The 26,202-nt window shown below is 45.9% G+C and overlaps 1 protein-coding gene across 2 annotated transcripts in view; it reads right to left on the bottom strand.

The window, feature by feature from the left end:
• Nucleotides 1–7,793, bottom strand: part of ADAMTS5 (ADAM metallopeptidase with thrombospondin type 1 motif 5) — a 49,637-nt gene extending 41,844 nt beyond the window's left edge. For both annotated transcript variants that reach the window (XM_042955883.1, XM_042955884.1), the window contains exon 1: nucleotides 6,453–7,793. In XM_042955883.1, the coding sequence (XP_042811817.1) occupies nucleotides 6,453–7,556 (1,104 nt within the window). In that variant the 5' untranslated portion in view covers nucleotides 7,557–7,793. The remainder of the gene's footprint in view (nucleotides 1–6,452) is intronic.
• Nucleotides 7,794–26,202: the final 18,409 nt, after the last annotated feature.

Genomic DNA, 26,202 nt, shown 5'->3' with positions numbered 1-26,202 from the left:
CTCTCTCTTTCCTACCACATCTGATTGGTCACGTAAGTCACTGATCCCGCCTACCAAATGTCTCCTCCTCTTCCTTCCATTATGGCTTCCTGCCTGTACCATCATCTGAGGCTTCTAAGTGGTCCCTTTGTCTCCTGTAACTGCCCTGCCTGTACGCGGCAGTCAGTTACCTTCCAGAGCCCAGATCTGATTAGCATGGCATTCAACCTGCAAGCCAGGCTTCCTGTCAGCCTCCACTGCACTGCCATGTCCCCTCTTGTCCACTATTTCCTGCATATCTTATCAACATTTTGGGGCCAAACCTTAGCCCAAGCACTCCTTCTGTTGGAAAACGGCTAATTGACTCACAGCCCCCTCATTTTAAAATCTCTTGATTTGGTGCCTGCTTCTGTATTTCTAATGCCGTTCTTTTCATTTTGATTATCTCAAGTCTCCTTTTGAAGGTTACTGATGGAGCCTGCAACGGCTCCCCCTGGATGGAGTCCAACTACTCCCGCTGGAAGGCTCATCCCAGAACATACTCCTGGTCACGGCCGTTTTACATCCGTAGATTCCCAATGGATTTAATTAACAACTTAAAATCTGAAGTGTGGTGCTTTGGACTGACTTGTGTCTCCCCCAAAACCTCAGATTCGTATGCTGAAGCCTGAATCCCCAACGTGACTGTATTTGGAGGCAGGGCCAAAAAGAAGGTAATTAAGGTTAAATAAGATCATAAGGGTGGAGCCCTAATCCAATAGGATTAGTGTCCTTCAAACAAAAGACATTGAAATCTCCTCTCTCTCCTCTCCCCTCCAACCATCAATGCCGGACCCTGGAAGAAAGGCCATGTGAGCATACAGCGAAAACGTGGCAGGAAGAGATCTCTCACCAAAAACTGAATAGGTTGGAACCTGGATCCTGGACTTCCCAGGCTCCAGAACTGTGAGAAAATGTTTCTGTTGTTTAAGCCCCCCGATCTATGGTATATATTTTTTTTATGGCAGCCTGAACAGACTAGATACACATGACACACAATTTCTTCTATAATCTAGTTGTCATCGTCTTCTCTAGACTAGACTCTATCAACCTCTGCCTTCATATTGTGTGATGTATCACTTCCAACCCCCTTTGTCCCTGGGCCATTGCACATGACAGCGGGCAAGTTTGCAATGCCTACTTCCTCCTTATGGTCTGGTTAACTCTGAGACTTCTTCCAAATTGAACTCAGCTGGGTTAGGCAACCTTCTAACGCATTTCCATGATATCTCATGGGCACATGTGTCATAAAAATCACCATGCTATATAGCAATTATCCATTTCCTTGTCTGTTTCCTGGGACAGATTCTTAGGAAAGGGGCCACGTTTTAAATTTCTGAATCCCTCTCTGTTTATTAGGAACATACTGACAGTCTGACTAAATTAGTCATACTATTTCATTTAGAGAGCATTAGACAGGACTAAGTTCTCTCTCTGCCACTTGTCAGTTATTACTCTTAGAAGACTATTTCTTTTCATTAATGTCTTCATCTGTCCAATTATGGTGATATTTTGGTTGTATAACACAATGATAGCATGGTATCACATACACAATGACATTATGTTAAGATCTATGGGCAGAATTGATTATTCCTCCCTTCTCTTTTCACATACTTTGTTTATAACTTGGTCACAACATTTGCCCAAGTTTTCCTTAATCAGAGTGATATATGTGTGCACCTGCTGCTTTTCCCTTGGTGATAAGCCCAGTTGGGCAGGGAACAGGTATATTCCACGTATGCTGCATTCAGCTGCATCAATGAGTACCTCACACATAGAAGGTATTCATATCCATGCCCCAAAAGTGAGAGAAAGAGAGAGAGAGAGAGAGAGAGAGAGAGAGAGACAGTAATTGCATAAGTCCTGTGTGTTTTGGTATCTTGTCTGTAACGAACCTTAGATTTTTTAGAATATTCTTCACTATATTTATTGGTTTATTTATCAATTGAGATATAATTGACTTATATTAGTTTTAGGTGTACAACATGAGGATCTGATATATGTATATGTTGTGAAATGATCACCACAATAAGTCTGGTTAATATCCATCACTATGCATAGTTACAATTTTTTTTTCTTGTGATGAGAACCTTTAGGTCTATTCTCTTAGCAATTTGCAACTCACGTTTGTTTTTTTCTTTTTAATGTTTATTTATTTTTGAGGGGGGAAGGGGCAGAGAGAGAGGGAGACAGAATCTGAAGCAGGCTCCAGGCTCCCAGCTGTTAGCACAGAGCCCAATGCAGGGCTCCAACTCACTAACTGTGAGATCATGAGCTGAGCCAAAGTCCGATGCTTAACCAACTGAGCCACCCGGGCATCCAACACGTTTTTTTAAATGTCTATTTACTTATTTTTGAAAGGGGCATAGAGGGGGTGGGGGAGACAGAGAATCACAAGCAGGCTCCATGCTGTTGATGTGGGGCTCGAACTCACGAACTCTGAGCTCATGACCTGAGCTGAAATCAAGAGTCTAAGAGCTAACTGATTGAGCCATCCAGGCACCCCTACATTTGTTTTTAAAATGTCAACTACAGCTGCTTAATCTGCTCCCAGTCTTCCCATTTCTGAGTTATTTAGATGTTTATTGATCAGGATTGATCTATACAGGCTAGGAACCCTGGCTAAGAGTTCACTTTTGACTTTAAATGGGATTTGAACTCAGATGTGCAAGTGAATTAGTCAATCTAGTCAGCAAGCAAGCTGACTTCTTCCTCCTAGCTTCAGGTCACCCTTTAGGGGTCCCTATTGTCACAAGCTAACAAGGGGCTGGCTGCTGGAGGAGAAATGCTCTCTCATTTCTCAGCACTGCAGAGCAGAACATAAGGAGAGGTGTTAGTTGAGAGACAATTGCCTATTAACTGGCAGAGTGTTAACTAATGAAGGCGAGTGCACCTTGTATATTGCACAGTCTGTAGCTGGTTCATTTTCAGTCGAATGCTTTCGATCTGTGTTAAGTTTGGGATGAGGGGGGTCTTAAACAATCTCCAATTTAATTATCCTGCAGGTAGGACATTTGTTCCTAAAGAAGAGTGTGTGGTCTCCTAAATGGGTTTAAGAGACTGTCTTTAAAGGACCTAGTTTAAAACAAAAGAGGAAACCAGGGACAAGGAAAGGATTCTGGAAAGCAAAACGAAATCCTGGGGAGATCAGATGTCTACTGTTTGATGGCAGAAGGGGTGCGAATTCCAGCATGAGCGCTATTCCAGGATGAAATGGTTCCTCTGCCAGAAAAATGACTGGTGCTAAGTTTCTCTAATTAGAGTGCCAGGTAAATGAATTACTAGCACCATTCTGCTGACTCCCAGACACAACGTTCAAGGTGGCCTGGGCCAGTAAACAGGGGCGGAAAACATATCCTCACACATTCACTTGGTGCCTGAAAAACAAGCAATTTAAGAGAAGACATCTGGACACAAAATTTGAACGGTTCTCAGAGCCCATCAAAACATGGATTTGATGGCTTGGCGTCTGGTTGCTAAGCAACGTACTTCTTACATTCAAAACAGAGTTGTAAAAGTAGGTTCCAGGTGCCAACTTCGGGTATTTCTCATTGAAAAAAAAAAAAAGCCATGAACGTTTCTCTTAGGTCTTAGGGTACCTGATTTCCACGGTGGAAGGGCTCAGATGATTTCTGCTCTCGTCCCCTTATTTCTCACCTTCTGAAGCATTAGGTGCAGTTTAACTTTACATTTCAAGGTACTCTTACTGGATGCTGCATAAGGGTCTTGTCATATTTTTCTCAGCCCCCCAGTGAACAGCATTCTTTGAAATTAAGTCTATATAGTCACAATACACATGCTTTTTAAGTATTTGGTTCTTCTCAAGTTAGATGTATATACCAGAGGGCCAACCACAACCTAAGTGAGATTTGCTTTACCAAAAGTATGCTTCTGCTTGGCAGGGAGGCGACGGAGGGCCATGTAAAATATTTTCCATGTGCAGACTCCTTTGGAAAATGTTATGTTATTACAATACTCATTAACATTAAGATAGACCCATTAATCTCTTGCTCCCTTGCCTTTATCTACTTAAAACGTACCGATAGGTTTCAGAGCTTGGAAAATAGGAATTGTTAACTTCCCAAATAAAACACAAATCCAGAAAAGCAATAGGCAGATCATTTAGAACCACTAACGGATTTCCCTTTTTTTTTTTTTTTTTTTTTTTTCTGGGAAGCAATTAGGAAAATTATGGGGCAGGAGGAGGTAGGGAGTAATGGGGTCTTCTATTAATTTTTGTTTGTTTTAAAAATTATGGAACGTGCATTTGTATTCCAAAATGAAAGTGAACTATTAAAATGACCTACTCATTTGGAGTAGTGTGCCTACAAAAGTATTTTTTCCTCTGTCTCTAGAGAACTTCCTTCCATAAACTCTCTGAAGCCTTCTTCTTGGCAGCTTCTTGTGATGCAGCAGAGCAAGAAATCCAGACGTGGAAAATTGCTTACAAGAAAAAAAAAAAAAAAAGTCTTGGAAACCAAATAAAAAAGGACTAGTTTTACAGGAGAAGTTCACTCCATACAGAAGGCTACAAAACGAATGTTCTTCCATTTCAAAGATTAATGTAGCGCAGAGAAATTACAGGATGGTTTTTAGATCACTTAATGAGAAGGAAGATTTTCCATCGTGCGTAGCCTCATGTCCTGCCAGGTTCTTCCTAAACTGTTGCCCTCTGGCATCTTTGTTTACATGTGGTTTGCATTTATGTCCCCCCCCCATGGACCACAAGTGTTTCTCCATTCCAAATTTATCGACACTTTTCCTTCATACCAGGGGTGCCTTGGTAAAAACAGAGAATTAGGTGGTGGAGCCCTATGATTCTAAAGCCTCCAAGCCATCATGGCATCTTCTATCCTAGCTTTGGGCACTCCATTTCATACCATGCGTTTGCATGATGTTTCAAACTTTCAAATCCTTCAGCTACCCTGGGTGGATCCCAAATACTTAAAGAATGAGCTTTGAAAGGCAATTCTTACCAGGCAGCCGAGAGGCATGGCTTAAAACTGCCAATCAGAGCACAGTCATGAAGCAGGCTCAGAGCTCTGAGGAAGCCAGGCTCAAAACCAGCCCAGGCTCCGTGTCTGAATGTCACATTTAGGTGGGGACTGAATGATTGAGCAAATAGATACTGTGTTCTTCCCAGAACCTCCGGGCCTATAGAGATCAGTTTCTTTCCTTCCCTTTAACCATCTTCCTTAAAAGAGGGAAATCCTGGGAAAGCATTCCTTCCTCGTGTCTTGACTCTTTGCCCAGGTCTTTCCACACTGGGGCTTCAGAAACACGTTCATCCAAAACCCAAACATGCAAGCTGGATGTGACCCTTCGCTGACAGCTCCGGAGGGACAGGCAGTGCCTGACTGGAGGACTAGGCAAAGGAGGCACTAAGGATCCTGACAAGACTGGGTTATCCTCCTTGCCCTCCCGAATCCCTTCCTTACCAGAAACAAAAATTCACCAAGGTGGACACGTTAAGAACTTCGTTAAAAAGCCAAACTAGAAAAAGAGTCTTTCCCTTGAAAAGTCTTTCCTCGGCTTATGCCACAGGAGTGGTTCCAGTAAGGAAGTATGGACACTGACAATGAGAGGTCACGGATAAAGGGGCTACAAGGGATGAACCAACAAGCCCCTCCCATGAGGTTGCACCAAGTCGTATATTTAGGCTCACTGAGAGGTGGAAGATCCCCCTTCCCCCACCCCCACAAAAGCAGAAGAGGGAGGAGGAGGAGAAAGAGGAGGAAGATGAAAAGGAGGAGGAGGAGGAGGAAGAAATGAAAGGAAGAAAGAAAGAAAAAGAAAAAGAAAAAGAAAAAGAAAAAGAAAAAGAAAAAGAAAAAGAAAAAGAAAGAAAGAGAAAGAAAGAAAGACCACCCATTCCAAAGATAAATTTGCTTTTGAGGTGCCTGGGTGCCTCAATCAGTTAAGCATCCCAGTTCAGTGCAGGTCATGATCTCCTGGTCCATGAGTTCAAATCCCGCATCGGGCTCCGTGCTGACAGCTCAGAGCCTGCTTCAGATTCTATGTCTCCCACTCTCTCTGCCTCTGCCCTCCTCACGCTCTCTCTCAAAAACAAACATTAAAAAAAAAAAAAAAAAGATTTGCTTTTCTCCTTCTCCCACTTAGCTCTGTACATTTTCTCAACCATTCTAGTCCCTTCTTATCCTATTTATGCCTCTAGGACACCGTATCTCAGACTAGAGACACCCAGCCTGATCGATCGTCTACGCAGGTCTAGCCATTCAAGGCAGGGAATGCTTCTGGGGACACTCAGACCACGCGAGCAGGGCTGCAGGCTAGCTGGGTTATCCTGCAAGGAGCACGCCAGCAAATCCGCAGCGGCAGGCGGCGTGTGGGAGAAGCCAGGCGGTCAGCAAGGCTGAACCTCTGACCCACCTCCTTCCACGGGCGCTCGGCCCACCCACGCAGGTTGGACTCACCTCCCGCGTGAACAGAATGGCCGCGTCGTGATGCTCCTCGTGGTCATCCTCCAGCTGGTTGTGCTGATGCTGCCACTTGCAAAAGTTCTTGAGCGTGGTGGCCGCGTTCTTGCTCACCTCCAAGCTCTTGTCCTTGTCACCCAGCACCACCACCTTCACCACGGCCAGGCGGATGTGGTTCTCGATGCTGGCGTGGCTGTACAGCCTGTTGGCGATGGAGGCCAGGGTCAGCAGGTAGTGCTGCAGGCCCCGGCCGTACATCCGCGCCATGGACGCGTCAGCCACCAGGAGAAGCTCCACCTGGCGGGCCCGGGAGATGGAGCGGCGCCGCCGCCGCCACCACGTCTGGGGTCCCTGGGTCCCCTCGGAGGAGGGAACCGTCTGGTCCGGGAACTGCGGGGCCAGCTCCCAGCGTGGGTCTGGGCTGCCGTGCGCCGGGGGGCGCTCGCGAGGCCCTGGCGGGGACGCGGGAGTCTCGCAGCTAGCGCGCGGCGGCACGGCCTCAAAGCTGAAGCCCTCGCGGGTGTAGACGTGCAGGATCCGCGAGGACCCATCTCCGTACACTCGCCCGGCCTCGGCCTCGGCCCGGGGCCCGCGCAGCAGCGGCTTCAGGGTGTAGCGCGCGTGCTTCACCGCGAAGAAGCCGTCGAGCCCGCCGCAGAGGTCAAAGACAGCCAGGGAGCGGGGGCTGCCGTCCACGGTGCCGCGGTGGAAGCAGTGGTCCCGGTGGCGCCGGCTGGCACCCGGACCGCTTCCCGCGGGCGCAAAGCCAGCGGCGCCCACCGAGCCATCGCGCTCCAGGTCCAGGAGGAACCTCCGGCCGCCCGCGTAGACGAGGTAGCCCACCTTGCCGCCGCCGGCGTAGATCTGGTCGATGTTGTGCACCAGCCCGCCGCTCCTGCGCTGCGGCGCCAGGGGGTGCGTGTGGCCCGGAGGCTCGGCCCGCTCCTGCGCCTCCTCCCCCTGCCGCCCGCGGGGCTGGGCGGCCGCTGCGGCAGCCCGAGGCTGCCCGGCTGTATCCTGGGCAGGTGCCGCGGCGGGGCCGGCCGCGACCGGGGGCAGGCGGAGCGCGCACAGCAGCAGGGACGCCCACCCGAGCAGCATAGTGCGCCGCCCGCGGGGAGGGGCCGCGCGACGGGGACTTGATGGGTATCTGTTATTCGGTGTGGAAGTGACCGGGGCGGGAGGTGGGGGGCTCAACACACACTTGCTTGCAAGGCTGAGTCAAGTGTCGGAGGGAGGAGGGCCTGGCGGCAGCGCCAGCCGGTCCCGGCCTCGGTGCCAGCGTGCGAACTTTTCTTTGTTGCTTTGGAAAATGTTTGGATGCGTGCTCCGGAAAAAAAAGGGGGGGGAATAAAAAGGAAAAAAAAAGGGGGGGGGACGCCGGGTTGTGGAGGTTCCGCAAATTCAAGGAAAGGGGGTGGGGGGGGAATAACCCAAATCCAACCCCCAGTGCAGCCACTAACGGTGCACGACAAAAAGTACGGATGGTGTCGCGCACCAGGCTGGCAACTGGTGCGCGCGGCCTCCCGCCCCCTCGCTGCTCTGGACCCGCCGGCAGCGGGGGTTCCAAGCTCCGGAGCCCAGTCCTTTTCTTATTCTGTGGGTGTCCTTGACTCTACTAGAACCAGGAGGAAAGGAAGAAAGAGAGGGAGAAAAGCCATAAAAATTGAAACAAAAAATGCCAGGCGCGGCCTGCGGGCAGCCAGCGAAGCGGCGCGTCCGTGTCCCTTCGGATGCAGTGTCGTCCTGCCCGCCGTCATCCCCAGTCGGCCGCTGCGAGCGCGGAGAGCAGCGCGAGCGCTGTGAAGATGCGAGGAGGTGGAACAATGAATTTATAGCGGCATGCCATCCTGCAATGGCAATTTCAACAATTCGTCACTGCAAGCTGCCTCTTAAAGGGAGAGCTTCCCCCACCCCTCCCACCCTTCCCGGTCCGCGCCTAATCAGATGGGGGAGGGCGGGCGAGGGGGGGGGGGTTGGGGGGTGATCGAGGAAAGGAAGACCGAGAGGGACCCGGCGAGGTGGAAGGAGGAACGAGGGAGGGAGCAAGGGCGAGAGGGGGGAAAAAAAAGTATTGGGGTAAGAAAAACAGATTTCCTTGGCCTCATTTAAAGCCACAGTGGCTCCGGGTTTGTCTGATATTTCACAACCAATCGGGGTTGGCTAACCCCGGCTTACCTCATCTCCTGAAAGGGGTGTTTTGAAAGTTACTGAGACAGTGCAAGTCTCTCCCTGCCTCCTTCTCTCCTGCTCCTTCTCCCAGGGTAGGAAGTTCCTGCCGCAAGTTTTTTTCCTCGGTGCACGCCCGTGCGCTCCCGCCTCGAAGACCTTGCCGCTCCGTCCGCCCGCCCGGGGCTTTCGGCTGCCCGTGCGGCCCCGCGCCCTCCTCGCCGGCCCGCCGCCTCCCCCGTTCCCGGGGTGCCTCCCCTCCCCAGGTCCCCGGCCTCTTCGCTGCGGGACGCTCGTCGGGCTCGGGCTCCGGGTGACTAAGTTCTCCCAGCCACCGGCAAAGGGGCCGGGCGGCCGGAGAGCCGCAGGCGCTTCCTGGCGCGTCGCTGCGCCCCGAGTCCTGCGGTGTCCGCGGCAGGGTCGCTCGCCGTCTGGGAACTCCGCTCCTTTGTGTGCGAGCCCGGGGCTCACCCCCCACCCCCCCCCGCCTTTCTCCGCGCGCCGATCCTCGGCGCCCGCAATCTGTCACTTCATCCCGGGCGACTGGAACTTCCTTCGCTCTGCTCTAAGAAGGCAGGGCGAGAAAGAGTTAACTGTGGTAGAGAATTGAGCTTTTTTTTTTTTTTTTTTTTTTAAATAAGCTTAAAAAAAAAATATGTGCCCATACTTTCTCTTCTTCCTCCTGCTTAAATGAGAATCAGATACCCGTTATTTGTATTTATGTGTCCTAAAACAACCGCTCATCGCTCCAGGCCCTGACCTACTATCCTTCTCAGAAATTCCTGTTAGGAGAAGAAAAAAAAAAAGAAGACTGGAGAAGAGGGGAGAGGGGGGTGCAGGTCGGTGCTTATTGGTAGGTGAGTGGCATAGTCATTTTGACTAGGTTTCTCCTAGTTTCTTTGTTTCCTGTCATTATGGACCCTAATAGAAACGGAAAGAACATCCCAGGGCGTTCTGACCACTATCTGGTAATGGGTAGAAGATCTCCTAGAACAGGAGCACCTCCCACTTCCCTTCATTCTTCAGGCTAATTAATGAATCCGTGGGTAAAATGAATTCTGTATAATTAGCACTTTTCTGCCTTTCTTAGCTTTCACTTACAGAGATGCGCAAGATAGTGGGCCTTCCTCAACGGACCCTGAGCTACAGGTGGTTTCCCCAGATCCTTGCTAAGAGGTGTGGTCGCTTTTTCAGGGAGTGGTTGGAGGTCCTCAGAGTGGCGGGGAACCCCGTGTGGGAAGCTCAGAACTGCCCAGCAATGGTGCCCAGTGCCCAGTGCGTTGAGGACCCTCTGGAGTCAGTCATGGGGGAGGCGGGGTGATGCATATCCTGAGCATTAGCTCATGTGTATAAATGAAATGATCGCTTGGGGACCCTGGACCACCCAACAGCCCCTAGTGGATTCTGAAATACCTCCAGACTTGGCAGGAAATTGCTGTTGCTTAAGGCCCGTCATCCCCTTTTTATTCCACACCCCCTGGGTCTCTCAGTGGTCAGTTGCCCAAAGCCAATTCTACCAGTTGAATAGTTGGAGGGACCAGAGGTGTTCAGGATCAGGATAGATGGAAGCTGTCTTCTCTGTCCCTCCTCAAAACCTTGTGGTCCTTCGGTCTTAATAGAGAGCAAACTTTTTTTTTTTTCTTCCAGTTTCACTGAAAAGTGAGCACCAATACTCGGCACTCAACACCATCTCTAAAACAACTTTGATTTACTAATGTTAACCATTTCATCATTGTTACTCCCAGAGGATCATTTTGCGAGATAAGCATTTTGGATGACAGTGGCTTGAACTTGTGAATTACAATTATTTGCCTTCACAGGCAGGAAATGTCTTATTTAGCACTTATGGGAATGCCAGCCGAATTTTCCTCTTAGTGAAAGTTTTGCTCCTCTTTCAAACACACGGTATTTCTCATGTGAATCATGCCTCTGAACTTTATGCCTTTAAGCTTAATTACATAATGACATTTGTCCTCAGAGTATTCAAATGTTTAGAAGTATGTTGAAGAACAGGACAGGGCAGAGAAGGCTCCAAACAGGAGTATCAAGCACTAAATATTTATTAGAACCCCATAGTCACAAAGAAAGGCACTGTAACGACAGCTTATAAATAGGATGAGTGGATTCTTACATAGTCAGGCGATTTCTACTTGGGGGTGATTTTAACTTTTCTGTGAAAGTAACTTGGATACTTTAGGAGGTTCATTTGGTAATGCTTTTCAGATATTCCCCTCGTGGATTAGGATGAAGTGCTAAGTTCCAGAGCAATGAATGTCTTGTCAGTCCAAGGAAGTCATTTGTCCTGGATGAAAGTAGTCCAAGTTGTTATTTTCCTTTTACAGTAGAAGGCTAAAATATATTAGCAGTCGTGCGTAGGTGGGCTAACTGCTACTTCGGTCTTTGATTATTCCAAAAATACCGTTGGATTTGTGCATTTTTAACCAGAACTTTTCGCTGCGTTGGTGGAGGACATGATCACACCTGATAACGTAATTTTACATTTCCCAAAAGGGGAAGGAGACTTGCTCTGCCGGCCAGTGGGAAGTTACAGTTGAAATTTATCCTGGTGATCACCTAAGGCCGCTTCCTCCGGGTACCAAAGAGGAGCTGAGAGCAGAGACCAAAGCGATTGCCTGCGGTTAACAAGTCCGCCGGTGGTCAGCTCTCCTGAATCCTGAAAACTTGACTCCTTCAGTTGGTGCTGAATCGACAGCACCCCTTAAAATCTATCCAGTTTCGCAAATGTCTGTCGAGGGCTGGCTACCACGTGCTGTGTGAAGTTCTCCGGAGACACATAAACATGAATAAGCCATGATTGATGTTCAGAGAGGCTCGCGGCTCAGAGAGGAGCCAATTGTACCAGGAGCTGCTTGGACTACGGGCTGGAAAATGCAAATATGGCGGGAGAAAGGCAAGAGAGTAACTAACCCCTGCAGGTGCTCTGAGCTATGTATTTCCAGGACAGCTTCACTCCATAGGACTTGTGTATCCTTGTAAGTAGTATTTTCTCACATTTCCATTTGCTGACGTGTCATTTCCTCCCCTCCCCCATCTATGATTTTAATGGTAAGGGTGAGGAAATAAGTGACAATAAAATACTCCCCCTCTAGCCAAACACCTGCTCCTCACCTCCCGTGCAGGAGAATCACAGCCTCTCAACTCTGCGCAATAATTTTCCTTTCCCACACCCAGATTCCCTACCCCAGGCCTTACTGTATTTCAAGCTTCCTTAGTATCGTCTCCCTTTGGGGCCTGATGGTGGATGCGAGGAAGACAGCCTCTCCGTGGCTACTTAAGGCCCTTTATGCATGCCTTGAAGACTCTGGGCCAGCCCTTTCCTTGGGGGGGGGCACTCAGCTTTTCAAGTTCTAGTTCTCAGAAGACATGCTTCAAAACCAGAGGTTATTTTTAGTCCCTTCGTGTTGTGCAATTAGGCAGTATGTGTCCTTTGGTGATGGCCTATTTCTCTTACCGTAACGCCTCCAGGTTCATCCGTGTTGTCACCTATAAAACAGTCAAACTCCTGGAATCAGAGAGTAGAGTGATGGTTGCCAGGGCCCAGGGAGAGGGGGAAATGGGGAGTACAGATTCAGTTCTGCTAGACAAATTCTAGAGATCTTCTGGACCACGTCGTGCCTACAGTTAACGATACTGTATCGTGCACTTAAAAATGTATTGAGGGTACATTCCGTGTTAAATGTTCTTACCACAAAGCAAAACAAAGCTAAAGATGACGCTGTAGGAATGTGGGAAGGAGTATATTTACTATACTAGCTTTGATACGAATCCTAAGTGTTTAGAAGATGAAGCTATACCCGAACGGTCCTCTCCTTTTCCAGCCCTTTAACTCCGTCTCCAAATCCTCTTATATCTCAGGATGGTCTAACATGCATCTGGACCGGCCGATACACGTGCACAATCTCCCACACATTGAGCACACAAGGCACGTCAGCATGCCTGTGCGCCCACACACACACTCACCCCTAACTCAGTGTCCCCTCTGTGCCGCACTGGCCTGTGCAGAGCAAGTTCTGATCTGATTAGTTACACCAATTTCTCGTTGCCCCTCGCAAAGAAATCTTTCTTGCGTAGTAGAGATTTTTTTCCAGCGAAGTTTGCCGCAATCCTGGTAAAGCTATTGTCTCTGCTATGTGCCTAGGACATATTACAGAACATTCTATCTGTTGTGATGGATAACATACACTTCAGAATCAGTTTGCTGAAAATAAAAAATAAGTTTTTGGAAAAATAGATTTTCCTTTTTCTTATTCACAGAAATTGTAAACTATAAAAAGTCTTCGAGTGAATAATGTACACGTGTATTATTTAAGACATACAGGTGCTATCTGTAAAGTAAAACCAACAAGTCAGTTTTTATGTTGACCAGCTGGGAAATGTTGTTTTAGCTTTTCTTACACAATTATGCGCATATTACTTGCTTTTATGAGTTACTCCAGTTCTCTTTTTTTTTTTTTTTTTTTTTTGCCCCTTTATTTTCCGGAAATCATCTTGAAATCAAACCTTACTGGAAACACATGGAAAATCAGGAATTTCCAGCCTACAGTAATTTGAAACATTTGAGGTCTTTATTTTTCCCTTCATGGAGGCAAATTGAAGAAAAAATTTCAAACTCCTTAATGAGTAGTAATTGTAGTAGGTAGGAGTTGTTGTTCTATAGCAACAATTAATTGTTTTGTTTTGTTTTGTTTTTTAATTCAGGTTACATGGTAACAACACCTTGCTCAAGCTCCAGAATATTACAGTCTTCTTTGAAAGGATTCGATCTCTCCATGTTAAATGTATTTACCTTATTCTGGTCAGTAAAGTAAGAAGAGGAAATTAGTCTAAACAAAGTTGATAGACACCAATTGGTTACTGTTTCACTCCCCACTGGGCAGGAAGGAAATGGACAAGGTGACTGTGGAGTCAACAAGCTTTCCTCCCGCTCACCATGCTGAGGTCACTGCAAGTTGCTTAGATGATTTAAGAAAGACACTCAGTATCCTTTTTTTCATGGCTGTCCATAGGCTAATACATATCTCTCTAACACACATCTTTCCCAGTCAGGTACTAATAGATGGAAAAGCAGATGATCCTACACGCAGATAGGTGTTCAGATGAAGGCACTGAAGTTTTTAGTTACTTTCTTTTACTTAGGAGGTGATGCTCATCCTATACCTCTCTTTCTGTCTCCAGAATCATTTTGGAAACATGAAATGAGACTGCCTGAATGACGATTTGATTCTACATCGCAGGAAGAACCCTTCCTGTCAATCACCATCAACTCAACTGAGCCTCCCAAAGTGGCTGAAACACTCCAGTCCCAGCAAGATTGCTACATCTGGGGGGGGGGGGGTGGGGAGGACGCTTGGGTAGCTCAGTTGGTTAATTTTGGCTCTGGTCATGATCTCTTGCTTGTGAGTTCAAGCCCCGCATGGGATTCTCTCTCTCTCTCCCTCTCTCTCTCTCTTTGCCCCTCCCCTGAGCATGTTCTCTCTGTCTCTCTAAATAAAGAAATACATATAAAAATAAAAGATTGCTACCTCTGATCGCTGAAAATAGGAGCAGATGAGCCTCAGGCAGCAGAAGAGACAGGGAAGTAGAGACTGATTGATTTATCTAGTTCAGGGATCTGTTCCTTGACCACATTTTCCTGCATTCTTCCCAAAAGCTAGACTCCTGCTTTTGTTTTTCTCCTTTCAGGATCTTCTTCCAACCCATCTATACCCTTTCCAGTCTAGGTAAGTGATGAAACCATGATTCCCTTTGTCCTTCAGGAATGGGGGACATCAAATTTTTAGAGACCAGATCTGGGTAGGAAAGGATAAAGTTGCCACTCAGTAAGACTCAAACCTGTGTTTTAAATCATCCTGTCAAGGGGAGTCCTCACCAGATCTGCCCACAAAGGTTATCACATCCTTGACGGCCCATGTCAGCTGAAGCCCAGATGATTTAGGGGACTCTGTTGAGTGATACCTGAAAGGTTTCTTTTTGACTCATTACTTTAGAATTATTTACCAGTCGTTGGATGTGAATTACTGAACACACATTGACATGTGATTGTGTAATCTCTAGCCTGGTTCTCTGCATCTCAGATCTTCATTTATTTCTGCCACTGCGTCGATCAAGTTGTCATCATTTCATTACACCTGGTAGTGTATGAGGTGGCGTTCTTTGAGGAAAGTTGTTTGAGGAAAACGGTGCATATTAAAACTGAAAAGACTGGAGGCACTTTCAGAGGGAAACTGTCAGTCGGGTATGGCACAGAGAAAGCCTCTCGGGTGTATTCCACAGATAAACTCTATGGAACCTGCAGAAAATTTAAAAATGACTTAAAAAAATCGCTGATGGAGGGTTAAACAGCAGACGATCCCGTGGCCTCTCTCTTAGCTCCCAGCCAAACAGATTACCCTCCAAGAAATGCACAACAATGTCTTGAGACTATGAGGTGTCTTGGAGTTTTATTTTTCCTTCGCCGCATTTGATTGTAAACCTTGTTTTCCTTTGATCACTGACAAGTCTCACGGCTGGGTCCCTCCTACACAAGTCAATTTTGGCATGCTGAATGTAGTTCAGTGTCTCAGAATTATTCTTGTCTTTCCCCCTTCCTTCCACACTCTTTCCCTTTTCCCTGCCCTCCCTCCCTTCTCTTTCTTTTTATTTTTTTGATGTTTATTTATTTTGAGAGCAAGAGATCGGGGAAGGGAAAGAGAGAGAGGGTGAGGGAGAGACAATCCCAACCAGGCTCCTTGTTGTCAGTGCAGAGCCCGATATGGGGCTCTAACCCTCAAACCATGAGATCATGACCTGAGCTGAAATCAAGAGTCAGATGCTTAACCCACTGAGCCACCCAGGTGCCCCCTCCCTCTCTTTCTTTATGTCCCGCTTCTCCACTGGAATGCATGCTCCATGAAAACACCAACCTTGCTTGTCCTTGTCACTGGTGTAACTCCAGTTTCTAGCCAGGAACAGGCACCTGGAGGCATGAGTAGACATGTGCGCTCTACAAAATATGTATGCTAATTATTTTTTAAAGTCTGTTTGCACGTGTTCACTGAAATTCATCTGACACCCTTCTTAACCATCTTCTCTCTAATAATAAAGCCCTGTCTTTTCTGAGAAACCCATGGCACGTGTCTGAATGATGATGATCTTCTTCCTGCCCCCTTCCCACAAGCCTGGGCACTGGATACCCAACCTGGCAGCTCAGAGCACCCACACACATGGCCATCGCGGTTTGTTCCAGAAAGAGCTCTGCCCATTGGAGTCCCATGGGGGACATCTGCCCTAGTCATCAGCCAAATGTACTCTTTCTCCATGATCCGAAGATACAAGGACCAGGCACGAGAAAGAGAAATCTAATTGCTATCATAAACACCCATAAATTCTCCATGGTTTCACACAATTGAAGTTTACTCTAACCATTGTAATCAACACCTTCAAATTCCCAGTGCTTTTGCACAATCACATTGTAGTCCTTACTCATATCCTATTTCATTGTGGGTCGATGGCAGGTGGAGTTCTACTGCTCCATGCAAGCATTCAGAAATTCAAGCTCGTTCCATGCTGCAATCCTACCCAGTCTCCATCTGTTGTCTCCAAGGCTGACTTAGAAATGGAAGGAAGAGAGAATAAGAGGGCCGCCCCTCTTATCTGCTTCTGCCTCTAAGTAGTGTCGTTCATTGCTTGCAGTCCCTTGGCAGAAGTAGCCATGTGGTCCCATCCAGATGTCAGGGGAAGGCGGGAGCTGGGGAATGGAAACAGGTATGAGCCCAAGAAGAAAGGGGGAGAATAAACGCCTAGCCAGAGATGCCATCGAATGGTAGAAGGCGAAGAAGGAAGCCAAGCGGTAGAAAGGAGAACAAGAGAGAAAAGAGAGAGAAGATAATGCCATCAGAACCCTTGAATCTGGCGAGGTCATTAAAATCTTGATTTTTGTTTACTTTCATTAGGAATTCTGTCACCTGAAGGAGAATCTGGATTCACACACTTCTGTTTCGTCGCGTTCTGTCCAGTCCCCAGCTCAATGCTTTACATACAGTAGGCGGTCTAAACATTTTCTGAATTGAAAATAGTAAGATCGCATAGCCAGTATTATTATATTGGTCTGATGTTAGCGATCAGGCTCATCCCATTATCCCGGAGAACTGTAGTCTCAAGTAACTAATACGTGTGCACCACTGGTTCTATTAGTGGTTTTTTTTTTTGTTTTGTTTCGTTTTTGTTTCTCTGATTCTGATCTGTGTTACCTGTGCATGTCTCATGCTGGTCTGGATCAAAATTGCCCACACCCTCTATCCCAGCCGATACGCCAGTTGCAGAACTTTCACATTGAGGATTAGTTAAACCTGACTTCAACTGTATTTCTGTTATTCTAGGTCTGTCACATCCTAGTCCCTACTGCAAATGTTTGCCAAATCTTACAACATAAGGGTACGCACACCCCTCTGAGGTGTGCTCTGAAGGGATGCTTGATTCACCTGCCCCTTCTCTGTGCCTGACCCTGGGGTGTGGGGAGATGCCGATCGTGTAGCTCGTAGAAGTTAGAGCAAACCGCCAGAGGTCCGCATTGTGACAAAAGTCTTCTGCCAAACTGTGACGCAAAAGAGTGGCTGAAAATGTACTTGGTGCTAGCCTTCTGTATGGTTGAGCACACCCTCAAAAAAAAAAAAGAAAAAAAAAAGACAACTGTTTTAAAACAAAAACAAAAACACAGCAACGAGCCAAACCCCCAAGCTCATATCCCAGTCTAGGCATGATCTGTGATCCTGGGAAAGTTATTTAGGCTTTTGGGATAAATAGACACCTATTTCCTCATTGCAAGAGAGGAAATCTTGTAACACATACCTCCCTAAGTTTTTATGAAGGTTTAGAGTTTAAATATGTATGAAGTGCCTGGTACATGGCAAATAAATATGATTACAATGACGATTGATATTGTTATTAGTTGTGGGTTAGTTTTAACTGTTTTGTGTTCACTTAAACTTTGGCTCAAAGAGTGTATCTCTGACTTTGCCCTGATGGGAAGTGTTGGACGAGAACTGTGAGAGCTGAGAAGAGTAATGATATCGAAGACATTCATTCCAGGCACTAAAGTTGAAGAAAAGCCTGATGCAAAGTGGAAACTCCAAAAGGGTTCAGAGAGATACGTCTTCTCATGCTCCTTACCTCTGGTGTCTGCGTGAACCATAAAGATGAATCTGAAACAATCAATGTGGGGCGCCTGGGTGGCTCAGTTGGTTAAGCGACCGGCTCTTGATCGTGGCTCAGGCTGTGATCTTGTGGTTCATGAGATCGAGCCCCAAGTGGGGCTCTGCCCTGAGCGTGGAGCCTTCTTGGGATTCTCTCTTTCTCTCTCTCTCTCTCTCTCTCTTTCTCTCTCTCTCTCAAAATAAATACAAACTTAAAAATAATAAAATAAAGCAAACCAATGTAATTTTCTCATCCATGTCCTCTTGTGTTTATATTCCCTGACAGTATTAAAGTTGCTGCTGTGCTTGTCCCTTTGTCCCTCCTGACGTGCGCCATACTGTCTGTCACAGAGTGTGAGGACTGTTACCGCTGCACGTGCCTCCAGCACCCAGGCAATGTCAGACCTGTGCTTAATTGATTTCAGTGGAATCATTCAATCCCACAGGAGTTAAGTGAAGAGAGACAAAGCAAAAACCAACAAACAAAAATGTAATTCTTGTTTCTTCTTCACGATCTTGGCCTGAGTTGAAGGCAAAGAGAAAGCATTATAATTTATGAAGATAATCATGACTCTAGCTCAGTTTAATGGCAGCTTTTGCGTTCTAGACCCCGAATCCAGAAGGGAATTCAGGTGGCAGCAGTATGGTGTCATTGTTGGTCCTTGAGGGAAGACTCCATGACCCTTGCCTTTCCCACCACATGATGTAACATATCACCCCCTCAGACCCTTACGATGAGTGGGTATGGTATTGACATTTCCAATCACTGGGTGGTTCCCTGAAAAACTTAATGTATATAGTATACAGCAATTTGTAATTTGAAATGGGCCACCCTATGCAGTTGTCTGGCATTTCTGGTTCTCGGTTTTGTTTATTTTGTTTCGAATAGTCATTATCATGTAACAGGCAACTAATGTAAAGATACCGAGCAAAAACTAAAACCCCAACTCCTTGTTTCTTTGAAAGAAACCATCTGAAACCTCACAATGTGACCTTGTCTGGAAATAAGGTTGTGGCAGATAGAATTAGTTAAGATGAGGTCGTATGCATTAGGCTAGGCCCTAAATGCAGTGACTGATGTCCTAATAAAACACAAATACGGACACACACAGGAAGACGGCCGTCTGGAGATGAAACAGAGATTGGGGGGACGCAGAAGCTACAAACCAAAGAAGGTCCAAGGAGTGCTGGGGGCCACTAGAAGCTGGGAAGAGGCAAAGAAGGATTCTCTCCTAGTGCCTCCAGTGGGAGTGTGGCCTTGCTGACACCTTGATTTTGGACTTCCAGCTTCCAGAATGCGAGCGAATAAATTTCTGTTGCTTTAAGCCAAGCAAACAAAACAAATCTACAACCACAACTTTTTTGTTTTTAATTTCTTTTTAACGTTTATTTATTTTAGAGAGACAGAGCGAGACAGAGTGCGAGCAGTGGAGGGGCAGAGAGAGAGAGGGAGACCCAGAATTCGGAGCAGGCTCCAGGCTCTGAGCCGTCAGCACAGAGCCCGATGTGGGGCTCGAACCCACGAACCGCGAGATCGTGACCTGAGCTGAAGTCAGAGGCTTAACTGACTGAGTCACCCAGGGGCCCCACAACCGCACAACTGTTTTGCTCAAAGGAGGTGAACTGTTCTTGGTGGTGGTGGGAGTGACAAGAACATAAATAAGTTGTACTTTAAGACAGAAAATAAAATGGATGCACTGACAGGAGAATCCAGCGATGGCTCAGATCTACCACGTGAACAGTTTCACTCACGCAACCCGGAGGTAGAAGAAAAGGAGGTGGATGGAACCTCCAGGCCGGTTCCTGCCATGCAGAATTTCCTCACCCGTGAGACAAACATCCGAAAACGTTGCAAGATGGCAAAATGTGTTGCCATGCACACAAAGCGCAAGGCAGGAAATCGCCAACAAAGTGAGGTTGAAGAGAAAGACAAGGGTGCAAACTTTTCTACAAAGCTACAGGTGGTGAAGGCAAGACGCAGGCAATTGGATTAAGCGCTCCTGGAGTAAATATGTTGGTTCGCAACTTCCCGACGCATTGTATCTTTTGCCACATGTGAAGTCAACACATGCATTACTTGACTCATTGCCCCGCAAGTGTTTTGAAGAGAAGCTTTCAGAAGAAATAATACGCTCAATAAGGAAAATACTTTCCCAAATATTCCTCCACGAGATGGGTAAGAAAACATGAGAATTTAAGGAAGCCAAGGGTAAGCTGACTCATCTACTTTTGTGGCGATGTAGCATATTTTGGGATTAAGACTCACTTGTTTTCCTGTTCTGTCATTTCCCAACCTTAAGGGACTTGAATAAGAACTCCTTGAATGTTTATTGACATTCCATTAAAAAGAGTATAAGTCATAGCCAAACTCTTTTATTTTTTTTCCTTCTAAAATGTCCCTAAGTACTTTGCGCTAAGGTAGTATTTTAAAAGGAGTGCATTCTCAATATTTTCTTGACCTATCTATATATTGGGATGCTTTCTCTTTCTTAATATTTCTGTGGAAACAGGGAAAAATAAATTTCCACCCTTTATGAAGTGGTCCATCTCAGGTATTTTGGAGCCCTTGAAAAATTACTGAGAACCTCCAAAAATCTGGTTCATGAGCAGTCCTCAATTTGTGGTTAGATCTACTAATAGTGATGATAATAGGAACGAGACCTTAAAAAATAAGTATTTGTTGATGTATTCACTAACAACAACAATAAACCGATTCCATGTTTATTTAGGTGATATATTGTTTATGAAACATAGCTGTATTTTCCAAAATGAAAAATCCTTAGTAACGTGAGTGGTATTGTTTTATATTTTTGCAAATCTTTCTACCCAAGATGGTTGGATTCTCATATCTGCTTCTGTATTCAATCACTGTAACATCACGTGTCATATACGCTTTGGAAAACTCCACTGCAATGTCTTTATATTATTGGAAAAATCAGTTTGATTTGGGGGATTTCCTGAGAGGGTTTGAGAAACCCTAGGGACGTGGTACACTTCATGACGTGGGAGCTTCTGGAAATGCAGTATCTCAGGCCTGGCCTCGGACCGGCGGATCTGCATTTTCAGAAACTCTCCACATACTTGACATACTCATTAAGTTGAGTAATGTGCTGTGCTCGGATATAAATGGAAAGAAACTGTTGCTCTCTTTACATCTCTTACTGACTTCTCCCCAGGGAAAAAGAGAGGCTCAGCTAATTGGGAAATGAAAAAGAAAACTGGTTTGACCAATCTGTACTGGTCAGATTTCCCAGGTGGGAATAGTGAATATGGTAAAGATCATTAAATGTGTAGGACCTTTTTTTTTTTTCTTTTTAAAGGAGCAGAGTTCTCTGTGCTCCCAGTTGTATGCAGCAAGGCTGGTAAATATCTTGTTTGTCACTCTTCCTAAAAGTAGGTCCAAAAGACTAACCCAGGAAGTCGGAAGGATACAGATACAAGTTCAAACCATGTTCCCGTTAAGCTGTGCCAATTATATGTTGATCCTTATCAGACTCTCTGGCATATTTCTCAGCTCGTTCAGAAAGGGATGGTTGTGATAATTTATTACTTAATCGTGTCTTCAGACACAACAAATGCTGAATCTCGTGCACAAATCTTTAAAAAAAATTTTTAATGTTTATTTATTTTTGACAGAGCGAGCGTGCGAGAGAGAACAAGCAGGAGAGGGGCAGAGAGGGAGAAACAGAATCCTAAGCAGGCTCCAGGCTCCCGGTTCCCAGCTGTCGGTACAGAGCCTGACGTGGGGCTCGAACTCAAGGACTGTGAGATCACGACCTGAGCTGAGGTCAGAGGCTTAACCGACCGAGCCACTCAGGCACTCCTCTTCTGTACACATCTTAGTTCAGTACGTGTGCCCAGTATGGAGATATGCTGCTGCTATGGAAGATGAAGTGATAGTCCAGAATTTAGTATTTGCCCAATTATGCTTCTTCTTTAGAAAAATACGCTGTATGTATTTTTATCGATTTAGGGAGTGTTGTCTTTAGCAAGGTGTTCAGACTTAACCTCAAGGCAGCACACAAAGCTTATGTGAGTTACACTTACCAGTGTGTAAACTTACACTAAGTTTATACTTACACCTGTTTACATCCCTGTGTTCAAAAATGTAACAAAGATGGATAAGATAAAATAGAAGAAGAGAAACAGGCGTTTTCTAAAGGAGGTCTCTTTGGATCAGAAACAGAAATTCCGAGTCATAAAGTCATAGGCTTTCTGGACTCTGGGACCAGTGGGCAGTGGCATTTAGGACTCTGGCCCTCTAATGGATAGAGGCCTGGAGTCAGCCTCGCTAGCTGAAGCCTCAACTTAAATCCTCTACCTTGCATATCTAGATCATGATGTTGGGCTTAAAAAGGGGCACCTAGCTGGTATTTGCAGCAAGGGTTTGTAGTAAGCTGTGGCCCGGGTTAGTTGTAAAACTAAGCTCAGACATCAGAAATGGAGCCAGGGAACGTAGTGAATTTGTGATTATGTCTGTGATGTCCCCACTGTCTCCTCTGGCAAGAACACTGGAGTGTGCAATACCAGGGTGTTAGAACTAATGATCACTAGGCAGGGATGGGTAAACAGAGGAAGTAAAGGAAAGAGCTAACCGACAAAACCTCCTTATCTAAACGTGTGGGCGACATATACCCAGAAATCGAATGTTAAAAGGTACCGCCCACAAAATCAACAGTCAAAATTGGAATATAATTTCAGGGGAAAGGGATTTCGTGGAATCAGCAGATTACAACTTCAAAGTTTCGGAGGTCATTTGAAGAGACAGATGAAGAAATCATTTCTATCTCGGAGAACAGGATATTATAAAACAGCATGAAGGTGCAGTAGAAAAAGAAGAGGTAAGCGTAAAAGAGAACAAAATAGAAATACTGAAAAGAAAAAAATACGGTTTTTAAAATATAAAACGATTATTCTGTGCGTGGCTCTGACTGACGATACGGAGAGACCCAGGCCGTTGAAAAATAGTTTTAACAATACGGTTCCTCCAGAAACGACAGGCCCAGCGTGGGTGTGCAGGGGACGCCGGGGGAGGTAACAGGTGTTGGTCAGAGAGCAGAAACAGGTGATGGCAGGCACTTAGACCTTCCCTGCTGTTTCCACAGCAAGGTAAGACAGGGGCAGGGTAAAGGGTTTAGGATTATCTAGTGTGGATATTTCGCCAGGGCTATAGGTGACGTCCCTGGATGCCTGATACGTGGCCCTGGGATGAATGATTAAGGCAGAGGAATCCTGTTCACTATAGTGCCTGAGCCCGAGAAAGGAGGTATGGAGTGGGCTTGAATATCAAAGTCTAGTCGCAGGATGGGCAGTGCCTCCCTAGTCAGAAGGATAATTTTCTTTCTAAGACGCCAGAACAGGGGCGCCTGGGTGGCGCAGTCGGTTAAGCGTCCGACTTCAGCCAGGTCACGATCTCGCGGTCCGTGGGTTCGAGCCCCGCGTCAGGATCCGGGCTGATGGCTCGGAGCCTGGAGCCTGTTTCCGATTCTGTGTCTCCCTCTCTCTCTGCCCCTCCCCCGTTCATGCTCTGTCTCTCTCTGTCCCAAAAATAAATAAAAAACGTTGAAAAAAAAATTAAAAAAAAAAAAAGACGCCAGAACATCATAATATACAGAAAATAGCAATATATCCACATACTCTGCATACAGTTGAAGACAGGGACTTGGAGGACGGTACTGAAGATTGAATTCATCCAGGGTGCTTCTGTTTTAGTCCATTTGGGCTGCTCCAACCCAAAATACTACAGACCAGGTGGCTGGTAACCAACAAATACTTATGTCTTGCAGTTCTGGAAGCTGGAAGTCCAAGATCAGGGTGCCGGCAACATGTAAGGGTCCTCTCCTCAGTGGCCGAAAGAAAGGGGAGTTTATAAGGAGTGCCAGAACCTTTTGAGGGAAACAGAAATGTAAGTATAAAATAAAATATGAGAGAAAATGAAGGCTGATTCAGGCCCGAATGGAGACAGGGAGAGTGAGCTTGTGCAGCTTTCATAGTGAGGAGAGAAGAAAGAAAAAAATTGTCAGGTAATGCGTGGCAGTACCCAAGTAGGATTTAAGTTTAATGTTAAAAAGAGAGAAATTTTAAGTGGGGGGGTAATTGGAGGAAGGGGGTCAAAAGGCACAAACTTCCCTTTATAAGATAAACAAGCATTAGGGCCGTGATGTACAACATGATGACTAGAGCTAACTCTTGCGTGATGTTAGGAGAAGAACCTAAAAGTTCTCATCACAAGAAGAAATCTTTTTTTCTTTTCCTTTTATTGTATCTATACGAGATGATGGGTGGAGACTCAACCTACTGTTGTCATTTCACAGTATTTGTAAATCAGACCGTCGCGCTATTTTGTACTTACAGGGTGATGTATGTAGGTCAGTTACCAATAAAACTGGAGAGAGAGGGAGAGAGAGATTGATTCTCTTGGCTAAGCTGAAGGGAAAGAGGAAATAAACGGATTTTGCGGATGGTGGTGGCGTTTGGTTTAAATTATAGCGATGGCGGTTGAATTAAAGTTCGAATGCCTGTACATGGGACAGCGCTCAAGCTAGCGTAGGGTTTTCTAGTATGGTTTATACGTGAAGCTAAAGGGGTATACCTCCTATTTTATTGTGTAGTGTAATCCACAGTGCGGTAAAAAAGGCGGAACCTATGTATCGCGTTGGCCACGGGAAGCCTCACCCCCCAGATCCCAGTCTCTTCCAAAGAGAGAGCTTAGAAGAGATGCTTTGACCAGATACAGGAGTGGGGCAAAGGGAATTCTTAGAAAGTACTGCAAGCCAGAGTCGGGGGGTGGGGGGAACCTGTGCATTTTGCATCAGAGCTATCACTCTTTCCCAGAGTTTTCTCATGCTCTAACAAATTCCAGGAGGCACTTGTTTTAAAGGGGTGGTTCCTCCCTTACACTGATTTGACTTACAATGAGTCACATGCTGAGTGTTCTGCCCACGACTCAGGGCCCTGGCAGGAGGCCACTCAGTCCATCAGTGACACTGTCTGTTTTCTGACATGAACCCGTGCTTGAGACTTCAGATGGCCTCCGGCAGCTTGCACAGCTCCATTTGCCTGAGCGCTCTTGGGTTCTCGGTCTCAAACATTCCCTATCAATAAGCAATAATAATCACGTAGGATAGACGATTCGTGCAAATATTCTCTCTTTTTAACCAACAGGTACCAACAACCAAATATTTACCGAGCACTTATTGCGGGACAGTCACTATAGCAGTCATTTTGCATTGACGAACGTGTTTAATCCTTTGAGAAATTTATGACAAGGACATCATGAATTTCAGTTTGCATATATCAACATGTTAAAACTTGGAAATGGTGCGTGACTTGGGCAAAGCCAAAGAGTGGTGAGGCCGAGCAGGAACTTATCCAAGTCTCCTGCCTCCAAAGCTTGTTCTTTATTATATAATATTGTTCCTCCTCAGAAGGTAACTTAGTTGCTAACTTTTATCCAAGCATTTCTACCTGTTATATTTTCATTATACTAAGTATGTTAGTGTATCTAGTTACTGCATCATTCAAATTTATTAACTTCTCTATACCGTTAAAACTTTTACAGTGCACGGCATATAAATTTATGATTTAATGAGAGTTGTTTTTTTTTTTAATTTTTTTTTTAATGTTTATTTATTTTTGGGACAGAGAGAGACAGAGCATGAACGGGAGAGGGTCAGAGAGAGGGAGACACAGAATCTGAAACAGGCTTCAGGCTCCGAGCTGTCAGCACAGAGCCCAACGCGGGGCTCGAACCCACGGACCGTGAGATCGTGACCTGAGCCGAAGTTGGACGCTTAGCCGACTGAGCCACCCAGGCGCCCCAATGAGAGACAGTTTTAATAGAGAAACTGTGGTCATTTTATGAAAGAAAATTGGACATCAGGATGTTGATTAGGAAATATTTCTTTTTTTTTCAATATATGAAGTTTATTGTCAGATTGGTTTCCATACAACACCCAGTGCTCATCCCAAAAGGTGCCCTCCTCAGTACTCATCACCCACCCTCCCCTCCCTCCCACCCCCCATCATCCCTCAGTAGGCAATATTTCTTTATTACAACATCGTACCTATGGGAAAACCAAAGTTAACTGGGATCATTTCATTTACAGCCCAAATGATGAGCTGTACATTTAAGGACCGTCTTAGAATGGTCCAGGAGAAGAATAGAATGGATGGCAAAGTCTTTGAAAGAGAAATTTTGTCTTCATTTTTGGTTCTTGGGTATAGATGATGCGATATTGACCTACAATCAAAGACTCAGAAATCTAGCCAATTCCTTGTGCCTCGAGGCTGTCCTTGTCAAGGACAACTCTTGCTGATTTTGATGGCTTATCTGTCATTCCCAGGTGTGAATGAACTGTCTTCTGAGATCAGATTAACTGTCTACC

This window comes from Panthera leo, chromosome C2, assembly GCF_018350215.1.
Source record: "Panthera leo isolate Ple1 chromosome C2, P.leo_Ple1_pat1.1, whole genome shotgun sequence".
Classification (NCBI taxonomy): domain Eukaryota; kingdom Metazoa; phylum Chordata; class Mammalia; order Carnivora; family Felidae; genus Panthera; species Panthera leo.
Note: the sequence above shows the minus strand (reverse complement) of the source record. Positions and strands in the feature narration are given on the sequence as shown.